This window comes from Colius striatus, chromosome 2 (assembly GCF_028858725.1).
Source record: "Colius striatus isolate bColStr4 chromosome 2, bColStr4.1.hap1, whole genome shotgun sequence".
Taxonomy (NCBI): domain Eukaryota; kingdom Metazoa; phylum Chordata; class Aves; order Coliiformes; family Coliidae; genus Colius; species Colius striatus.
The window spans coordinates 10160288-10175290 of NC_084760.1; the positions used below are offsets into that span (position 1 = coordinate 10160288).

At 38.3% G+C, this 15003-nt stretch overlaps 1 protein-coding gene across 3 annotated transcripts in view; it reads left to right on the top strand.

Annotated features, from left to right (window-relative positions):
* Positions 1–15003, top strand: part of SNX14 (sorting nexin 14) — a 60117-nt gene that overhangs the window by 23563 nt on the left and 21551 nt on the right. For 2 of the 3 annotated variants that reach the window (XM_061989443.1, XM_061989445.1), the window contains 8 exons: positions 635–679; positions 772–852; positions 997–1111; positions 2889–3044; positions 3305–3429; positions 4877–4935; positions 8257–8283; positions 12277–12409. In XM_061989443.1, coding sequence (XP_061845427.1) covers positions 635–679; positions 772–852; positions 997–1111; positions 2889–3044; positions 3305–3429; positions 4877–4935; positions 8257–8283; positions 12277–12409 — 741 coding nt within the window. The remainder of the gene's footprint in view (positions 1–634; positions 680–771; positions 853–996; positions 1112–2888; positions 3045–3304; positions 3430–4876; positions 4936–8256; positions 8284–12276; positions 12410–15003) is intronic. The other variant, XM_061989444.1, reaches the window with a different exon arrangement.

The window sequence follows — 15003 nt, forward strand, 5'->3', positions numbered from 1 at the left end:
AATGAGAGAATGCTGTGCAAGTATAAACACCTTCAAATTGCTATAACTACATTTAAACAGGGGCTCAATTACTTGAACTCTAGCTGTATGTATCTTTATAGCAGCAGTAAATAAACTAGCCTTTTTTGCAGCTGCATCAAAATCAATTGTATTGTCCTTAATTCTGCAAAGAAGAGGGGCTTTCTTTCTAAACATGGAACACTGACATCTTTGATTTTATTTATGGATGCATCTTAATAGTTTAAATTGCAGTAGTCACAGAATCTCACAGATTCTGTGAGAATACTCATGAAGGTGTCGCCTAGCTGCAAGCAGAAAGTACTGTAACTGTCAAAACTGTTAGTGTTTCATTGGATCTGCATTATGAGTAAAAACACTTCTTGTAGACTTTTCCTGCACTGGGTAAAGAATGTTTCTGTGCAGATCTCTTAAAAAATTCCCTGACTTGCAAATACTTGAAGAGACTGTTGAAGTTAATTCTGAAATGTTTTATTTAAAGTATTAAAGGCTTTGTTTTGTTTTAAGTGTTAATGTATTCATGATATTAACCTTGGACATAACATAGTAATGAAATTATTCTCGTCTCATTTATCAAGTTTCTTTAGTAGTAATTTTGTATTTTGTTTTTCTGCAGGACACTGTCAACCATTTGCTGCTTATCTTCATTGATGATAGCCCAGTGAGTACTGACAAAGTTAAAACAGTAGACATTTGTTCACCCATTAAAGAAGCTTTCTTACCCAATTGTCTCTTGTATCTTTTTTTCTACAGCCTGAGAAAGCAACTGAACCTACTTCTTCATTGGTTCCGTTCCTTCAGAAATTCGCAGAGCCAAGAAATAAAAAAACATCTGTAAGCAAAAGCAACATTTATTTCCTTTGCTGTTTTGAATAAGTGTTTTATTTTACCTACTGTTTTTGTTCTACAACTCCTTGTGTTATTTATGTACTCACTGAAAGTTTGAAAGTTGTCTGATCTCATTTTTGACCTACTAAGGTGCTGAAACTGGAGCTCAAGGAGATCAGAGATCAGCAAGACCTTTTATTTCGGTTTATGAACTTCCTGAAGCAGGAAGGGGCAGTCCACGTGTTACAGTTCTGCTTGACTGTAGGTAAGATTGCATACATGTACTGAGGTACATTTGATGATTTTTTAAAAGCTTGAAGCATTTGGACGTTGAAGTGGGTATTCAGTCTCAGAACTAGGCAGCATTAGCAAGCAAGAGATTATCCTTCAGTATGTGTGCTCACTTTAATATGTCCTGATTCATGAATGCTAGTCTTGGTAGTGTTAATGTTGCCACAGAATGCAGGTCTTGATTGTGTTTCTGTTTATTGCTAAAGATTGGGCATTTTAAAATATTCTTAGAAGAAAAAAGTTCTGGCCACTGGTACAAAGTTAAAAGCTGCCTTTTTAGAATAAGTGGTTACTAAAGTATTACCTAAGTGAGGTGTCCATTGTGAAAAGCTTTGCATGTTCTTGTAGCTTTAAAGTTTTCATTTCTGTAAAAGAACAAAAACCTAATAGGAACATTAAAGATGTTGAAACCTTCTATTCCATAACCTGTGTGTTGGATATGAAGTGTGCACTTGATAGAAATATTTTGGATAAGAAGCACTTAATGAGGAAAATTAGCTAAAAAAAACCCCTCAGAAGAGTCTTGGTAGACTTTATCTGAATAAGATTGATTTTATCTATTAATTGAAAAATGAATCAAACACTAACTTATTTTACCTTCTTTCTGACCAGTAGTCATGCTATTAATGGGATGAGCCAAAAAATCAAGTAGGGTGGCTCATTAACTGTGCTGAATAAAATTCTTACTTTGTTGCTGAGTTCATTCTCAAATTATTCTGAAATTAAAGATATTATTGACAATATTATGATAGGTTTGATGTTAGGGAGGAAAGAGCAGCAGAAGAGACAAGTGGCTGATACAAATCTCTTTTGGACCTCTGTGTGTGTTTAGCATGAGCTGGAAGTCTTACTGAAAGAAAACTACAATTTACAATGCAGTAATTTAGGAAGAAAAGAAATAATTCCTGGAATGCATGAAGAACAATGTGGGCAGCAGGTCAAGGGAGGTTCTTCTCCCCTCTACCCTGGTGAGGCCTCACCTGGAGTCCTGTGTCCAGTTCTGGGCTCCTCAGCTCAAGAGGGACAGAGAAGTGCTGAAGAGAGTCCAGCACAGGGCCACCAAGATGATCAGGGGACTGGAACATCTTTCATACGAAGAAAGGCTGCAGGAACCTGGGGATGGAGGAGACTGAGGGGAGATGTTATTAACATTTGTAAATATCTGAAGGATGGGTTTCAGGAAGTTGGGACATCCCTTTTTTCTATTGTAGCAACAGGACAGGGGGTAATGGGATGAAGCTGGAACACAAATTGTTACATTTAAACATAAGAAAAAACTATGTCAGTGTGAGGTGAGGGAGCCCTGGCACAGGCTGCCCAGGGAGGGTGTGGAGGCTCCTTCCTTGGAGGTCTTCAAGACCCACCTGGACATGTTCCTATGTGACCTGATCTAGATGAACCTGCTTTAGCAGGGGGATTGGACTAAATGATCTCTAAAGGTCCCTTCCAACCCCTACCATTCTGTGATCTGTCAGGAAAAACTTATCTTTACTGTGACAAGGTATAATCATTTTTAATTGCAATATATTTTTAGTAATGTTTTTATGAACACATCTGTATTGCAGTTAATAAGAAGGCAGCTACCTTCTTACCAGAGATTTTGAGAAATGTCTATTATTTCTATTAATTTTAAGGTTTTACAGATTGCTCCATCTTCTGGCAAATGACTTGATGTATAATCTATATAGGTTACTTCAAGATGCCCTTTGTTCTCCAGGTTGATAAACAAATGTGTTTTCTTTCCTTCTCAGAGGAATTCAACGACCGAATTTTGCGGCCAGAACTGTCAGATACTGAAAAGATGTCTCTTCATGAGGAAGTACAGAAAATTTACAAAACTTACTGTTTGGATGAAAGCATTGACAAAATTAGGTTTGACCCTTTTATTGTGGAAGAGATTCAAAGAAGTAAGTTTGAATTTGAAAGGAATAATTAGCACAGAAATGTAACCAGTATTCTGTAATAAAGTGAAGACATTCATCTAAATGTGACCAATCTTTGCTTTTCTCTCATTTCACAAATTGCCATGTTGTGTTTAAGCCTTGTTTTGTTAATTTATTTCTTGTCAGATTTATAATAGCTTGCAAAGCAACCAGAAACTGAGGCCAGAAAAAAACCCAACCTTTATATGCCCATATATTTATCCATTTATATTTTTTATTTACAGTTGCTGAAGGTCCATATACAGATGTTGTGAAACTTCAAACTATGAGGTGTCTTTTTGAAGCTTATGAGCATGTACTTTCTCTGCTTGAGAACGTTTTTACTCCTATGTTCTGTCACAGTGATGAGGTAAGTGTGGAAGATTGGCAGAATAGTCTTAAAGCAAGATTGGTTTTTTTTGTTTTCTAGGATGCCCTGAATTTATTCCTAGTTCAACAGAATAAAAAACACCTCTAAATTATTTTATGTAACAATTTGTGTATGTCACTGTATTATAAAATTCTCTTCACACCTCCTCCTATGATTGCAAATTCAGTGCAAAAGTAATCTGTATGATAGACATAGAACCCTATTAAGAATCTCTTAATTTACTTCTTAAAATATAATGGTACTTAACTGTGTCCAGTTCTGGGTTCCCCAGCTCAAGAGGGACAGGGAACTGCTGGAGAGAGTCCAGCACAGGGCCACCAAGATGATCAGGGGAATGGAGCATCTTTCATATGAGGAAAGGCTGCGGGAACTGGGGATGGAGGAGACTGAGGGGAGATGTTATTAACATTTACAATTACCTAAATGGTGGGTGTCAGGAGATTGGGGCATCCCTTTTTTCTGTTGTATCCAGTGACAGGACAAGGGGTAATGGGATGAAGCTGGAACACCAAAAGTTCCATTTAAACATAAGGTAAAACTGTTTGACTTTGAGAGTGAGGGAGCCCTGGCACAGGCTGCCCAGGGAGGGTGTGGAATCTCCTCTTGAAGTTTTCAAAACCCACCTGGACACGTTCCTATGTGACCTTGTCAAGATGGATCTGCTTTAGCAGGGATGTTGGACTAGATGATCTCTAAAGGTCCTTTCCAACCCTACCATTCTATGGTTCTATAATAAAGAAAGATAGAAAGCTTGCATTTAGGTACCTTCAGCGTTATGTGTTCCAGCAGCTGTAAGTTTGGTGTCGGTTTTCAGGAAGCTCATTCAAAGCAATTTTTTAGGCATTTAGAATAGTTCTGTGATTGGGTTCTGAATGCAAGTTTAAAAAAAAAAATTGCCCCACTGGGGCAACAGTTGCCTGAAACACTTTAAATGCAGAGATGAGTCACAGTTCTTGTCCTTCTTAGAGTCTGTATGTGTAAATGCAGTTGCATGTTCAGCTGCTCACTTTTTTTTGAGGGAGAATATAGTGACTTGGCCTGGGAATGGGTACTTACCTTGGTGTTAATAAAGTGTGATTCTCAAAAATGATATTGATTATTTTTCCCATAATAGCTATAATCCTCCAGTGCTTGTTTGTTTTTAACAAGGAAGAGATGTGGATTTGGGGCTTTAATTTTTGTTTTATTTCAGTTTTCATGTTCATTATTAAATCCTAAGACTATGTGAAGTAAAATAAGTAGTCCTGGGAATGTGTGTTGCAAATTTACTCTGGCCTTTCCCAGATGAATATTGTAACTGCTAGGTTATGGTCAGCTTTGCCTGTTGCTTCTGTTCCTGTTGTCTGAATTCTGCAGTGTTGTTGCATAGTAACCCTTACCTCAGTTAGTCCAATGTTTACTTTGATGCCTTGTTTGTCTGTTGTAGTACTTCAGACACCTTTTAAGAGGAGCAGAGTCACCAACACGCAATTCAAAGTTTAACAGGTAGGTGTGGTAGAATCCTTTAAGTGTTTTGGTTTTTAGTTAAACACATCAAAATAGTAAACCATATTAATTTTCTAGTGCCTGATACTAATTTGACTAATTTCTTAGCTCTACTTCCTTTTTTTAATGGACACACTACGTACTAAAGGAGCAAGGAATATGATACAAAATGTGTCATTGCTTTGAAGTGTTTTAAAGAATTTAAAATATGATTTAAACCTCAACATTTGAGAAGATGGAAGGGAAAAATAAATGTGTAGTAACTATAAGGTAACATGGAAATAAAGTGGTGATTTGATTGACTGTATATGTATAATACCATTTTGTTGGTGCAAAGCTGAGTCTTTTTGGATTTCAGGTCTTAGAGGGATAGGTACAGTGTGCACCCTGTGTCTCACCAATGTGATCATGAAGTGGGAATCTCCCCTTGTTTTGACAAGGCAGATCTACTATTTCTCCTAGGTCAAATGTGGTTTCTGCTCCCCAACTCTCCCCATTTGTTGCAGTAATGTAGCATTAGAAGGCTTGTTTTTGCGTTTGGGTTATGTACTTACAGACCATCTTCAGGCTTCTTGGTGTCTGTCGAGGAGGAGAAGAGCATCTCCTGTGGTATGGATGGGTAATCTTCCACTCCGGGGTCAGATTGAGCACGCCTGAAGTCTTGTAATTTCTTGTCTTTCACTTTAAGCTGACTGTCTCTGTCATAGACTAGCCCAGCTGAACTGCTCTTATGGTCTAACCAAGAGAAGAACTTCACTGAGATGGTCTTTCTTAGCATGAAATAAGATCCACAGTACTGTAGAAAATGCTGGTGTTTATCATCTTAGATTAAAGAAGTAACAGTGATGTATTTAACTTTTTCTACTTTCATTAGAGATACATCTGGCAGCAGCCTCTTGATTTGCAGCCTACTGTGAGGTGTGTTAGTGTGAGATATCTTTCTCCCCTTTTTTTATTCTCCAAAAAATATGTGGTGGTTCTCTTTAATGTTAATGTCCACAGGTGACATCTATTATGCAGTCTTTGTAGTTCTTGTAGATCATGGACTCAGGCTTCAGTGTAATGCTTTCACAGGTTGGTGCTGACAAGCTTCTGTTTCTTAGCAAAGAGGCATGGAGGGCAGCTAGACCAAACTGCATTTCTCCTCTAGGTGATACTCCACCAGGAATGGTGACCTTAAAACACACTTCAGCTTCTGTTCAAGATGGCTACAGGATTTAATCTGGAACTTTAAACCTACCTTCTGGTATCTTTCCCAAAATTACTCATGTCAAGAGTTGAAAGAATCTTGTCATACCTTTCTTAAATCTAGTTAAAGTATGAAAACATTTAGGTCATCACCTCAGTGCTTTGCTTTCCAAAACAGAAAGGGTGAAATTACAGGCACTCACTATGTGGAGTTTTTGAAATACATAAGCAAGTTTTGTTTGGGGACTGTTACAGCATATTCCCCTGGAGTTGAAACTGCATCCATAACATTACTGCAGACGTGTCTGGTTTACATTTTGGAACATTTTGAATGCCCTGAGTAGATATGATGGTTTAGGATACTAGATACTGTATGTTTTTGAAGAGGTGCCTCTGATTATTTTCATGAAACCAGAGGTCCTATCTGCAAGTAGTTTGTTGCTTAGGAGTTTACCTCTGCAGAATCTGATACAGACATTGCCAAGGGGAAAAAATGGTTTACTTATGGAATTATTCCAGATGTTATATATTTCATATACCTTATCCTGGTTTCTCTACCCTTGTCTAGCAGTAGTTCCACTTGAGAGAAATTATATGCAAAGAGATGGAGTAGTGTTTTCTGTACCTTTGATGCTTTGCTAGAGTTACTCTGTGTATTGCATGGATACTGCCAGTTAAAAAGTCAGATCAAGTAGTAGACAATGTCCCTGTGGGTAATGTGTTAAAAGATTTCACTTAGACAAGAAAATTATAGAGCACTTTCTAAGAAATACAAGTGGGAAAGGAAGAAAAAGCAACCAAGTGTAATTTCTGATTGGAGTTGCTTCTTTGACCTGTATAAAATAATCATGGGTTTTTTGTGTATGGATAGGACAAATAAGGTGCTGTGAAAACTGCTAAGGTAATGAATAAGAAGCCTGAAGTATTTCTGGAGTGTAAAGAAGCCACTTTGATGATATTCTGTTAACTTGATAGCTAGCTGTGCTTGTCAACAGTTTAAATCCATAAAGTACTTCCTACCTATGTTTAATGTGTGTGGCCAAGGAAAACTGATGTTTTAAGTTCCCATTCTGGTGACTTTGTTTTGTGTGTTCAGGAGGACAGGAATTCCCTCTCTCATATTTATGTATTTATAATACATTACTTAAAGGTGTTCTGTTTTGGAAGTCTAACCAACATATGGAAGTAGACTCATCCTGATTTCTCATCATTGGGATAGCAATAAAATTAACATGTTTATCAAGTTAAAGACAAAGTAGAAAATATAATGACAATTTTAGGGAGTGGTTAGGAGTAAACCCCACAGAATTAAGTGTGTAAATACCTGTGGGCAATTGTTTGTCACTGTCAGTTCTAATTTGGTTCCAGTTTCACGTTTAACATGACTAAAGACAGTGTAAGATGCCTTAGAATTGGTTCCTCTTATAAAACAAAGTCTAAAACTTGGATATTTTAAGCCTCTATCAGTTTGTCCAGAACTCAATAGGTCCAGTGAGTGTGTGGTGACTCTGTTTATAGTTCATTTAAACGTCTCGGTTGGAATTACTGAGTAGATGGCTGAGACATTGATTCCATGTACCAAGTTATGTAGAATATAAAAAATACATGACAGTCCTTAAAATCTATGAAATAATTAAAAAATATATAATAATGGGGTTTACTATAGTCCAGGGAGGTAAAGAGTAGTGTTACAGAAGATAAGTCCACAGCCTTTTCCTTGTCTTGCCCTAATGAACTAAATTCCTACTTGATTTCTTTCACATGGGTTATAGAAAAAGCTGCCTGTTTGCCACTACAGGTAGCTGCTAGTGAAAGTCCTTCTCTGTACATTGGTAGCTGCTTGTGCAGCTTGTCAGCAGAGACCTGAAAGTTTCAATAACTGAGGTTTTAAAGTCGAAGGCCAAGATTGTGGTATGGAAATGGGCAGGTACTGTTAGCCTTCACTCTCTTAGGATTTTAGGTCAGGAACTCCTAATTGTATGACATTCTCTCTAAATGTGTAGCGATGGCCCAAGACTGCTGAGATTTATTGGGATAGGTCTGTCAAATCTGAGTGGGGTGGGTTTTTTTGGTTGTATTTTTAATGCTATTTTCTCCTGGGCTCTGAGGTAATTTCTGTGCCTGTTGTTGCAGAAGTAGCCTGAGTTTGGATGACTTCCGGTAAGTCTACCTAACACTCCATCAGTGGTGTGTGTTAGCTACACTGACTGCATCTGTCATAACTGCATCACACAGTCTTTGTAACAGCAATTAACTGTCCATTGTGTTTGTAAAAACCATGTGAATGTCTTCTCTGGACTAATCTGCTTCACTCCTCTTCACTAGTGTTTAGAAGTTGCTTAATTGCTAATTTGACAGGTTTGCAGTATATTACTGTTGTTGGCTGATAATGATTTGTCTGTTATTAGGTTTGAAATCTATGTGCTTTTTTTCCTTTTTGGCCTGTGGCTGCTAGCTGCTCCAAAACTTCTTTTACTGCAGGTCACATCCCAGATCTTCTTTGAGGTTTTATCCATGTAACTACTTGTTCTGTCTTGCACAGCCGTGTCCAGGATGATCGTTGCCTAACAGTGCATGCAAATATAACCAATTTGTTAATATTGTGAAGCAGTCAAACCCAGCAGTTCCCTAAACTAGTTCTCTCTGCAGCTTTTCTTGTGACTGTTACAGTTTCAATTACAACATATGCTATATTTTTGTAATTTAGGTAGTCTGTTATCACTCATTACTGCCTTAATAGCTGTTCAGTGGTTTGTTTTCTCATTATTTGTGCCTCTTTAAATACATGCTATCCAAACTCAGAAAAGCATTTTTTTTCATTATGGGCTTTTGCTTTGAGCTTGTCAGAGCATCAGTATTTCATATGTTGTTCATACCGTTCTTGAGGGAACACTATCAACTTCATTGTACAGGTTAATAACCAAGGTGTGTAGACACTTTTCATCTTTCACGTGCCAGTTCAGTATATTGAACTATAGCTTGCTAGAGTGTTGAGCGGCAAGTACTTGTGCAGGTCTATATACTCAGCATTTCTGCTAATTTGGCATAGGAGTTTGTCAGCCATAGAGAGTGATTCTCAAATATGATACATACAGTACAAATGATGTAGCTGGTACATCTTGATCCCCAGAGCTTCACAATAGCATTCTTCAACTGCATAGCCCTGGCTGATAACTTGAAAAGACCTGTTCAGTGCACTGAATGAGGCAGAGATCCTGTGGGAAAACTGTTTTGCACCATCCCATCCTGGGATTGGGGACATCCTATACACAGTTGAGGAATGCCATAGTGTAAAGTGGCACTAATGCAATCTTTCCTCTGCAATTCCCAGCTCTAGAGTGTAAAACAATTGTAATTTTTTTAATGTTATGTCCATGTGACTTCTGGAACTGAGATGATGAGGTGGGAGGGAAGAAAGAAAAGTATCTTCCAACCTCTTGTCACATCATTCATCAGGAATATTGGAACCTGTAGACTCTTGGCTCAGGGCCCTGCCTAGAAAGCAACTATAGTGATGGTTTAATAATGCTGTTATGTGGATCAGCACTAGAGGGAGTTGGAATACTTTTCCCAGTGAGTTTTGTATGTATTTGTTGACAGGTCTTGAAAGGCTTGGTCTCTATTCTAAACTAGCATCCTCCTCTCTTCTTCCTTCTCTAGTGTCTTGAACCTGACCATGTCCTAGTTCCATCTCTTCACTTCTACCTAGCATCAAGTTCTTTCTCCTATTTCTACTTAGCTAGTGAATAAATTAGATGTTCATCCTCACACCTGTTTTGTTTTTAATATCTTTTTCTTTTCTAGCTCAGCTTTTTCAAACTTTAATTATCTCATTGTCTGTCCATCTCTACTGACACCCAGACATGCTTTTTTTTCATTGTCATCATCTGGTTTGTGGTCTGTATGCTTGCTCCAGGATTTTTGACAAACCAGTCTTATCTTCTCTATGTGCATTGTGTTCTGAATTTATGTGTCTTCCTGTCAAAGAGAATCCCATCGTAGTTTGTAACTTTATACTTATTCCAGTTTAGTAATTGCTCTGTACTCACTAGCACAAGTTTTCACAGGCATGTTGAAAACATCAAGAGTCAATCCAGACTCCTAGGAAAGCTGTCAAGTTTATTCTGAATAAGGTTTACATTTTGTTAGCCAGGTGTTTAAGCTCTTGAACAAGGTTCAGGTAGGTCCCCAATGTGAAAAAAATTCAGTTCAGAATTCAGTGTAGAAGTTGCCCTTGTGGCCAAGAAGGCCAATGGCATCTTGGGATGCATCAAGAAGAGTGTGGCCATCAGGTGGAGGGAGGTTCTGCTGCTCCCCTTCTACTCTGTCGTGGCGAGGCCTCATGTGGAGTCCTGTGTCCAGTTCTGGGCTTCCCACCTCAGAGGGACACGGAACTGATGGAGAGAGCCCAGCACAGGGCCAGGATGATCAGGGGACTGGAGCATCTTCCTTATGAGGAAAGGCTGTGGGAACTGGGGCTGTTTAGTCTGGAGGAGAGGAGACTGAGGGGGGAACTCATTAATAGTTACAAATATCTAAATAATGGGTGTAAGGAGGTTGGGACATCCCTTTTTTAAGTGGTATATAGCAACAGGACAAGGGATGATGAGATGAAGCTGGAACACAAAAAGTTCCACTTAAATATAAGAAAAAACTATTTCACTGTTGAGGTGAGGGAGCCCTGGCACAGGCTGCCCAGAGGGGTTGCGGAGGCTCCTTCCTTGGAGGTCTTCAAGACTCACCTGGACACATTCCTGTGTGACCTGATCTAGGTGAACCTGCTTTAGCAGGGGTGTTGGACTAGATGATGTCTAAAGGTCCTTCCAACCCCTACCATTCTATGATTCTAAGTTGTTCAAAAACTGAGTAAAAATGAGTTCAAACATGTATTTATACTACAGAGCCAAGCAACCTTATTACTGCTTTGGAGCTGATAGTAATGTGAGATAGAAAAAGCAAAAGATTTGGAAAAACAGTGGCTTGTTTATGCAATTTTAGTTATGTACACAGCCTAGAAAAAATGATAAACAGGAAGATCATTAGTAACACACATGCAAGTTTTGAGTTTGCAGTTGCTGTTGTCAGTATGGTTTTATGAGTGACAAAGATGCTTTGCCTGCTAGTCTGTACTGTTCTGCTGGTACTACTGTTAAGTAGTTAATTTTTTGTGTCAAAGGAAAAGGAAACACTTTGGATATTATGTGGTCTTCTAAAGTACCAATTGTGCTTTTAATCTATTAAGTCCTTTTGAGTGTTTGATTCTGCAGTTCCCTGTTTTGGTTTTTACCTCGCCTATCAACTATATTTATTGAATCAATAAAAGTAACCTTAGGCTGATTCCATATTCAACAGAAACTTTTTTTTTACCCAGAATTGCTAGTGTTTCTATGTAAAAAAACCTCTTTATTTCTGGTCTTGTCTAAGGGCCTAAGAATACTCTAACTCTCAGTAAGGAGTGTGTTTCCTGCCCAGTTATCTTTCTTTTTCCATACCTCGTTGCTTTTTGGACGCTTTGTCATAAATGGGAAAAAGTCTTCATCTTTCAGTTAGACTGACTCTTCAAGCCAAGATTCTTCTGTTGCATCTGTTTTCTCTCATGGTTCTTTCTCCTTGTACATTCCTTTCATCTGTCCCCAGTGTGTAAAAGTCGAGATCTATCTTGAGTCCTACTTGTAAAATTCTGAGATGTTTATGTAAAAAAAAAAAAAGACATGTAATTACACCATTTATAGTACTTGGCAAGAGTGCATAAATATTTAAATATAAGTACATGGAAAAGGACAGTTAATGACCTTCCTGGTGTGCGTGCCTGCAGCAATATCACCACTGTTTCTGCTGTCAAAGCAAAACTATTTTGCTTAGTTAATTGTTGATTCTGTGTCCTGCATTACTGGGGTACTGTTAGAAGAGTGTTAATGCTTGCTCGTGGTTAAGCTTATGGGAATCCTCTGTTTCTTAAAGTGTAGTAAGAAACTGATTGCTGATTGATTAGAGGACAAACTTGCCATGAATAAATTTTAAGTGGAATTGTAAAAGTATTAACTACTTGTTTACAGAATTATCTCTTTTATCTGCAAATGATGTCCAACTGCCTGCAGGGTTACTGTGTAGTAACATGCTTTGTGTTGTGAACTCTGGCTTCTGTAATCCTAGAACCACACAGAAGAGAGGAGAATCATTTGGAATCAGCAAAATAGGCAACAAAATAAAAGGTGTATTCAAGAGTTCTGCGATGGAAGGAGCTATGTTGCCTAACTATAACTTCAATGAAGGAGAAGATGACTTTGTGAGTAAAAGCTTTAAATTTATCTTTAAGTCATAGTTGTTGGGGGTTTTTTTTATTTCCTTATCTAAAAATGTCAAGTTTCTGCCTTTTCTGCTGTCTGGCTTCACTGCAGGGTTTCAATGTGCTGACTTTTGATGAAGTTAACTTGTGTTCTCTGTACTTGTTTACAAGCCAAGACTGCATCCCCAATTAGTGTGCCTCTGAGCTTATTGCTGTAGTACAGAGTACAAAGTGTTAGACATTTTTGTAAGCAATCATTTTTTTTCCCCAAAAAAGCTTCTCATGCATGCAGTCTTGTAATTCTGGATAATAAGGTGTGCACAGGACTGCATGCATGGCTTCTCTTCTGAAGCTTGCCAGGGGACTTCAAAACCATAGATAAAGTAGTGGAGAAATTACTGTCAAGTTGGTTTGTAATGCAGCATTTCCTCTAAAGATCATGGGCCGATAGTCCTTTCTTGTCTTGGATGTCTCCCTCAGCTGATGTTTTTCTTGCCTACTAAACAGCAATGAGTAGAGCTGGTGGTAGCATTATTGCATGGGACATTATCTGAAGCACAGCTGGGGGACAAATGGAAAATTTTGAGAGAGGAAGAGGAGGGAATTGATCAGAAATTATTGATAGTAATTTTTTTTTACAGTGTGTTTGCCAATTTAACCTTTTGTTCCTGTTCCAAACAAACAAAACATCTAAGTATTTATCACCTCGATAAACTGCTACTTACCTGTTTTTCACAGCCTAAAGATAAAGTTGTAAGAGTGAGTTGCTATTGTTCACCTTATTCAGAATTGCTTTGAGAACAGAGTGGGAAAGACCCAACATCTTATACTTCTATCTTGGGGGTTGTTTCTTTTTATTTTTTTATTAAGAGGAAGGGAAAGAATTTTCTGTACAGGCTAGATCTTCACTCAAGTCATACCTTGAAGGAGGAAGAACTGTTGCAATTTCCTGAACCGTTAAATTGGTGTTATATTTCGGGGTTTTTTTGAGGTGAGATTCTAGTGAAAACAGGTTATATTTGCAGCATTGCTGTTGTAGATTCTAGTAGCCAAAGAGTATGGAGGTAGAATTCCCTTACAGTAAAGGAATAAATAGAAATATAGTTGAAGCACTGGAGCTCAGAGAAGGAATCTGTGTCAGAGCACAAGAAGTACTTCTGAGAAGTTGCGGAATTCAGTGAGAGAGACCAACAATACAGCATCTAATCCTTTGCAAGAAAGGCTTTCACATGAACACAAATCATTTTAGCTTAGGCAAGAATGAAAGGTTTGAAGTGTAACATTGTCTCCAATCCCTTCATTAAATAAAGGGAGGATACTACATTTTTACTAAAACCACCTTAGGCAAAGTTTGGGAGGTACCCAAATCCCTTCACTTAAGTGTGGAAGGGAAGAATAAATGAAAAAAAACAAACTACTAAGCTATTGTAAGGTTACTGTGCATCTGAACAGAGATGTGACTTCATGAGGGAATCCTGCATATACAAAGCTCAGCACTAATCATGTCCTAGGGACTACTGAAATGCAGCTTCCTGGCAGGTATCACAGGGTCAGAGGAAGAGTTCTCTTGGGACAAGAAAACCATGATCTGGGAAATGACAGTGTAATTGTAAGACAGTGGCAGTGCAGTATACAGACTCAGCAACTTTTTGATTAGCTTATGTACAGAGGATATGGGAGTTATTTCCTCCTGCACAGATCCTGATTAGGGTAGTTAAGTAATTGATGTTAATGTAAGCTTGGTGGATTTAAGGTAAATACAATGAATGGCAGTGGAGTTCTGTGCATTGTGACAAACAGAACAATGTCTTTGCTTTTTGTTTTCCTGACAAAGCCATGTTGATTGCAGTTAAAGCTTATAGGAAGTACCCATTCAGTCTAAGGAAGTCACGTAGGGATAGAAATAAGTGTCAGCAGCTTTCTAAGCTGTTAACATAATAGTAATTCCATGAAACTACACTCAATCTTTGTCAGATTTTAAATGTAGCAAAAGATACTCTGCATTTTAAAGCACAGGTATTGTTCCTGAGGCAGCCAGAACACCTCTAGACTTGAACTTGTTGGGTAAAACAAATGGATAAAGACTCCAACCTATAACTACTTCAGGCTGGTGATTTGTTTAGAGAGAGGCTTAAAAACCCAGTTGATGTAGATGCTGGGGTTGTAGTGGAAACGTCTGCAGATTTACATAGGATTATTGCCAAAACCACGCTGGAAGTCGGGTGAAGGATCTGGTAAAAAGAATATGAGCATGTGAGACTTTGCTGATGATCCCATATGACCTCAGAAGGACGGAGTGTTGGGGCCCCTTTATGAGCAGTTGAGGAAACAACTGACCTGTGTCTGCTTTAAGTCTTGTACTAACTCTACAGTGTATGAAACGAAATAAATGGGGGGAGATGAGAGCTGCAAGCAGTGGCGTATTAAAACAAGGAGGAATCAGAAAATATAGGCAAAAAGTGAATTTTGATCAAGTCCATGCTCAAGCGTTTGGTTTAGTCAAAAACTACAGAATCAAATAACTCTGAGTGTTTCTAGAATGATCTGGCATTTTTGCAAGGAGGTCCCAGTGGAGATCGTATGTTTAGTGCTAA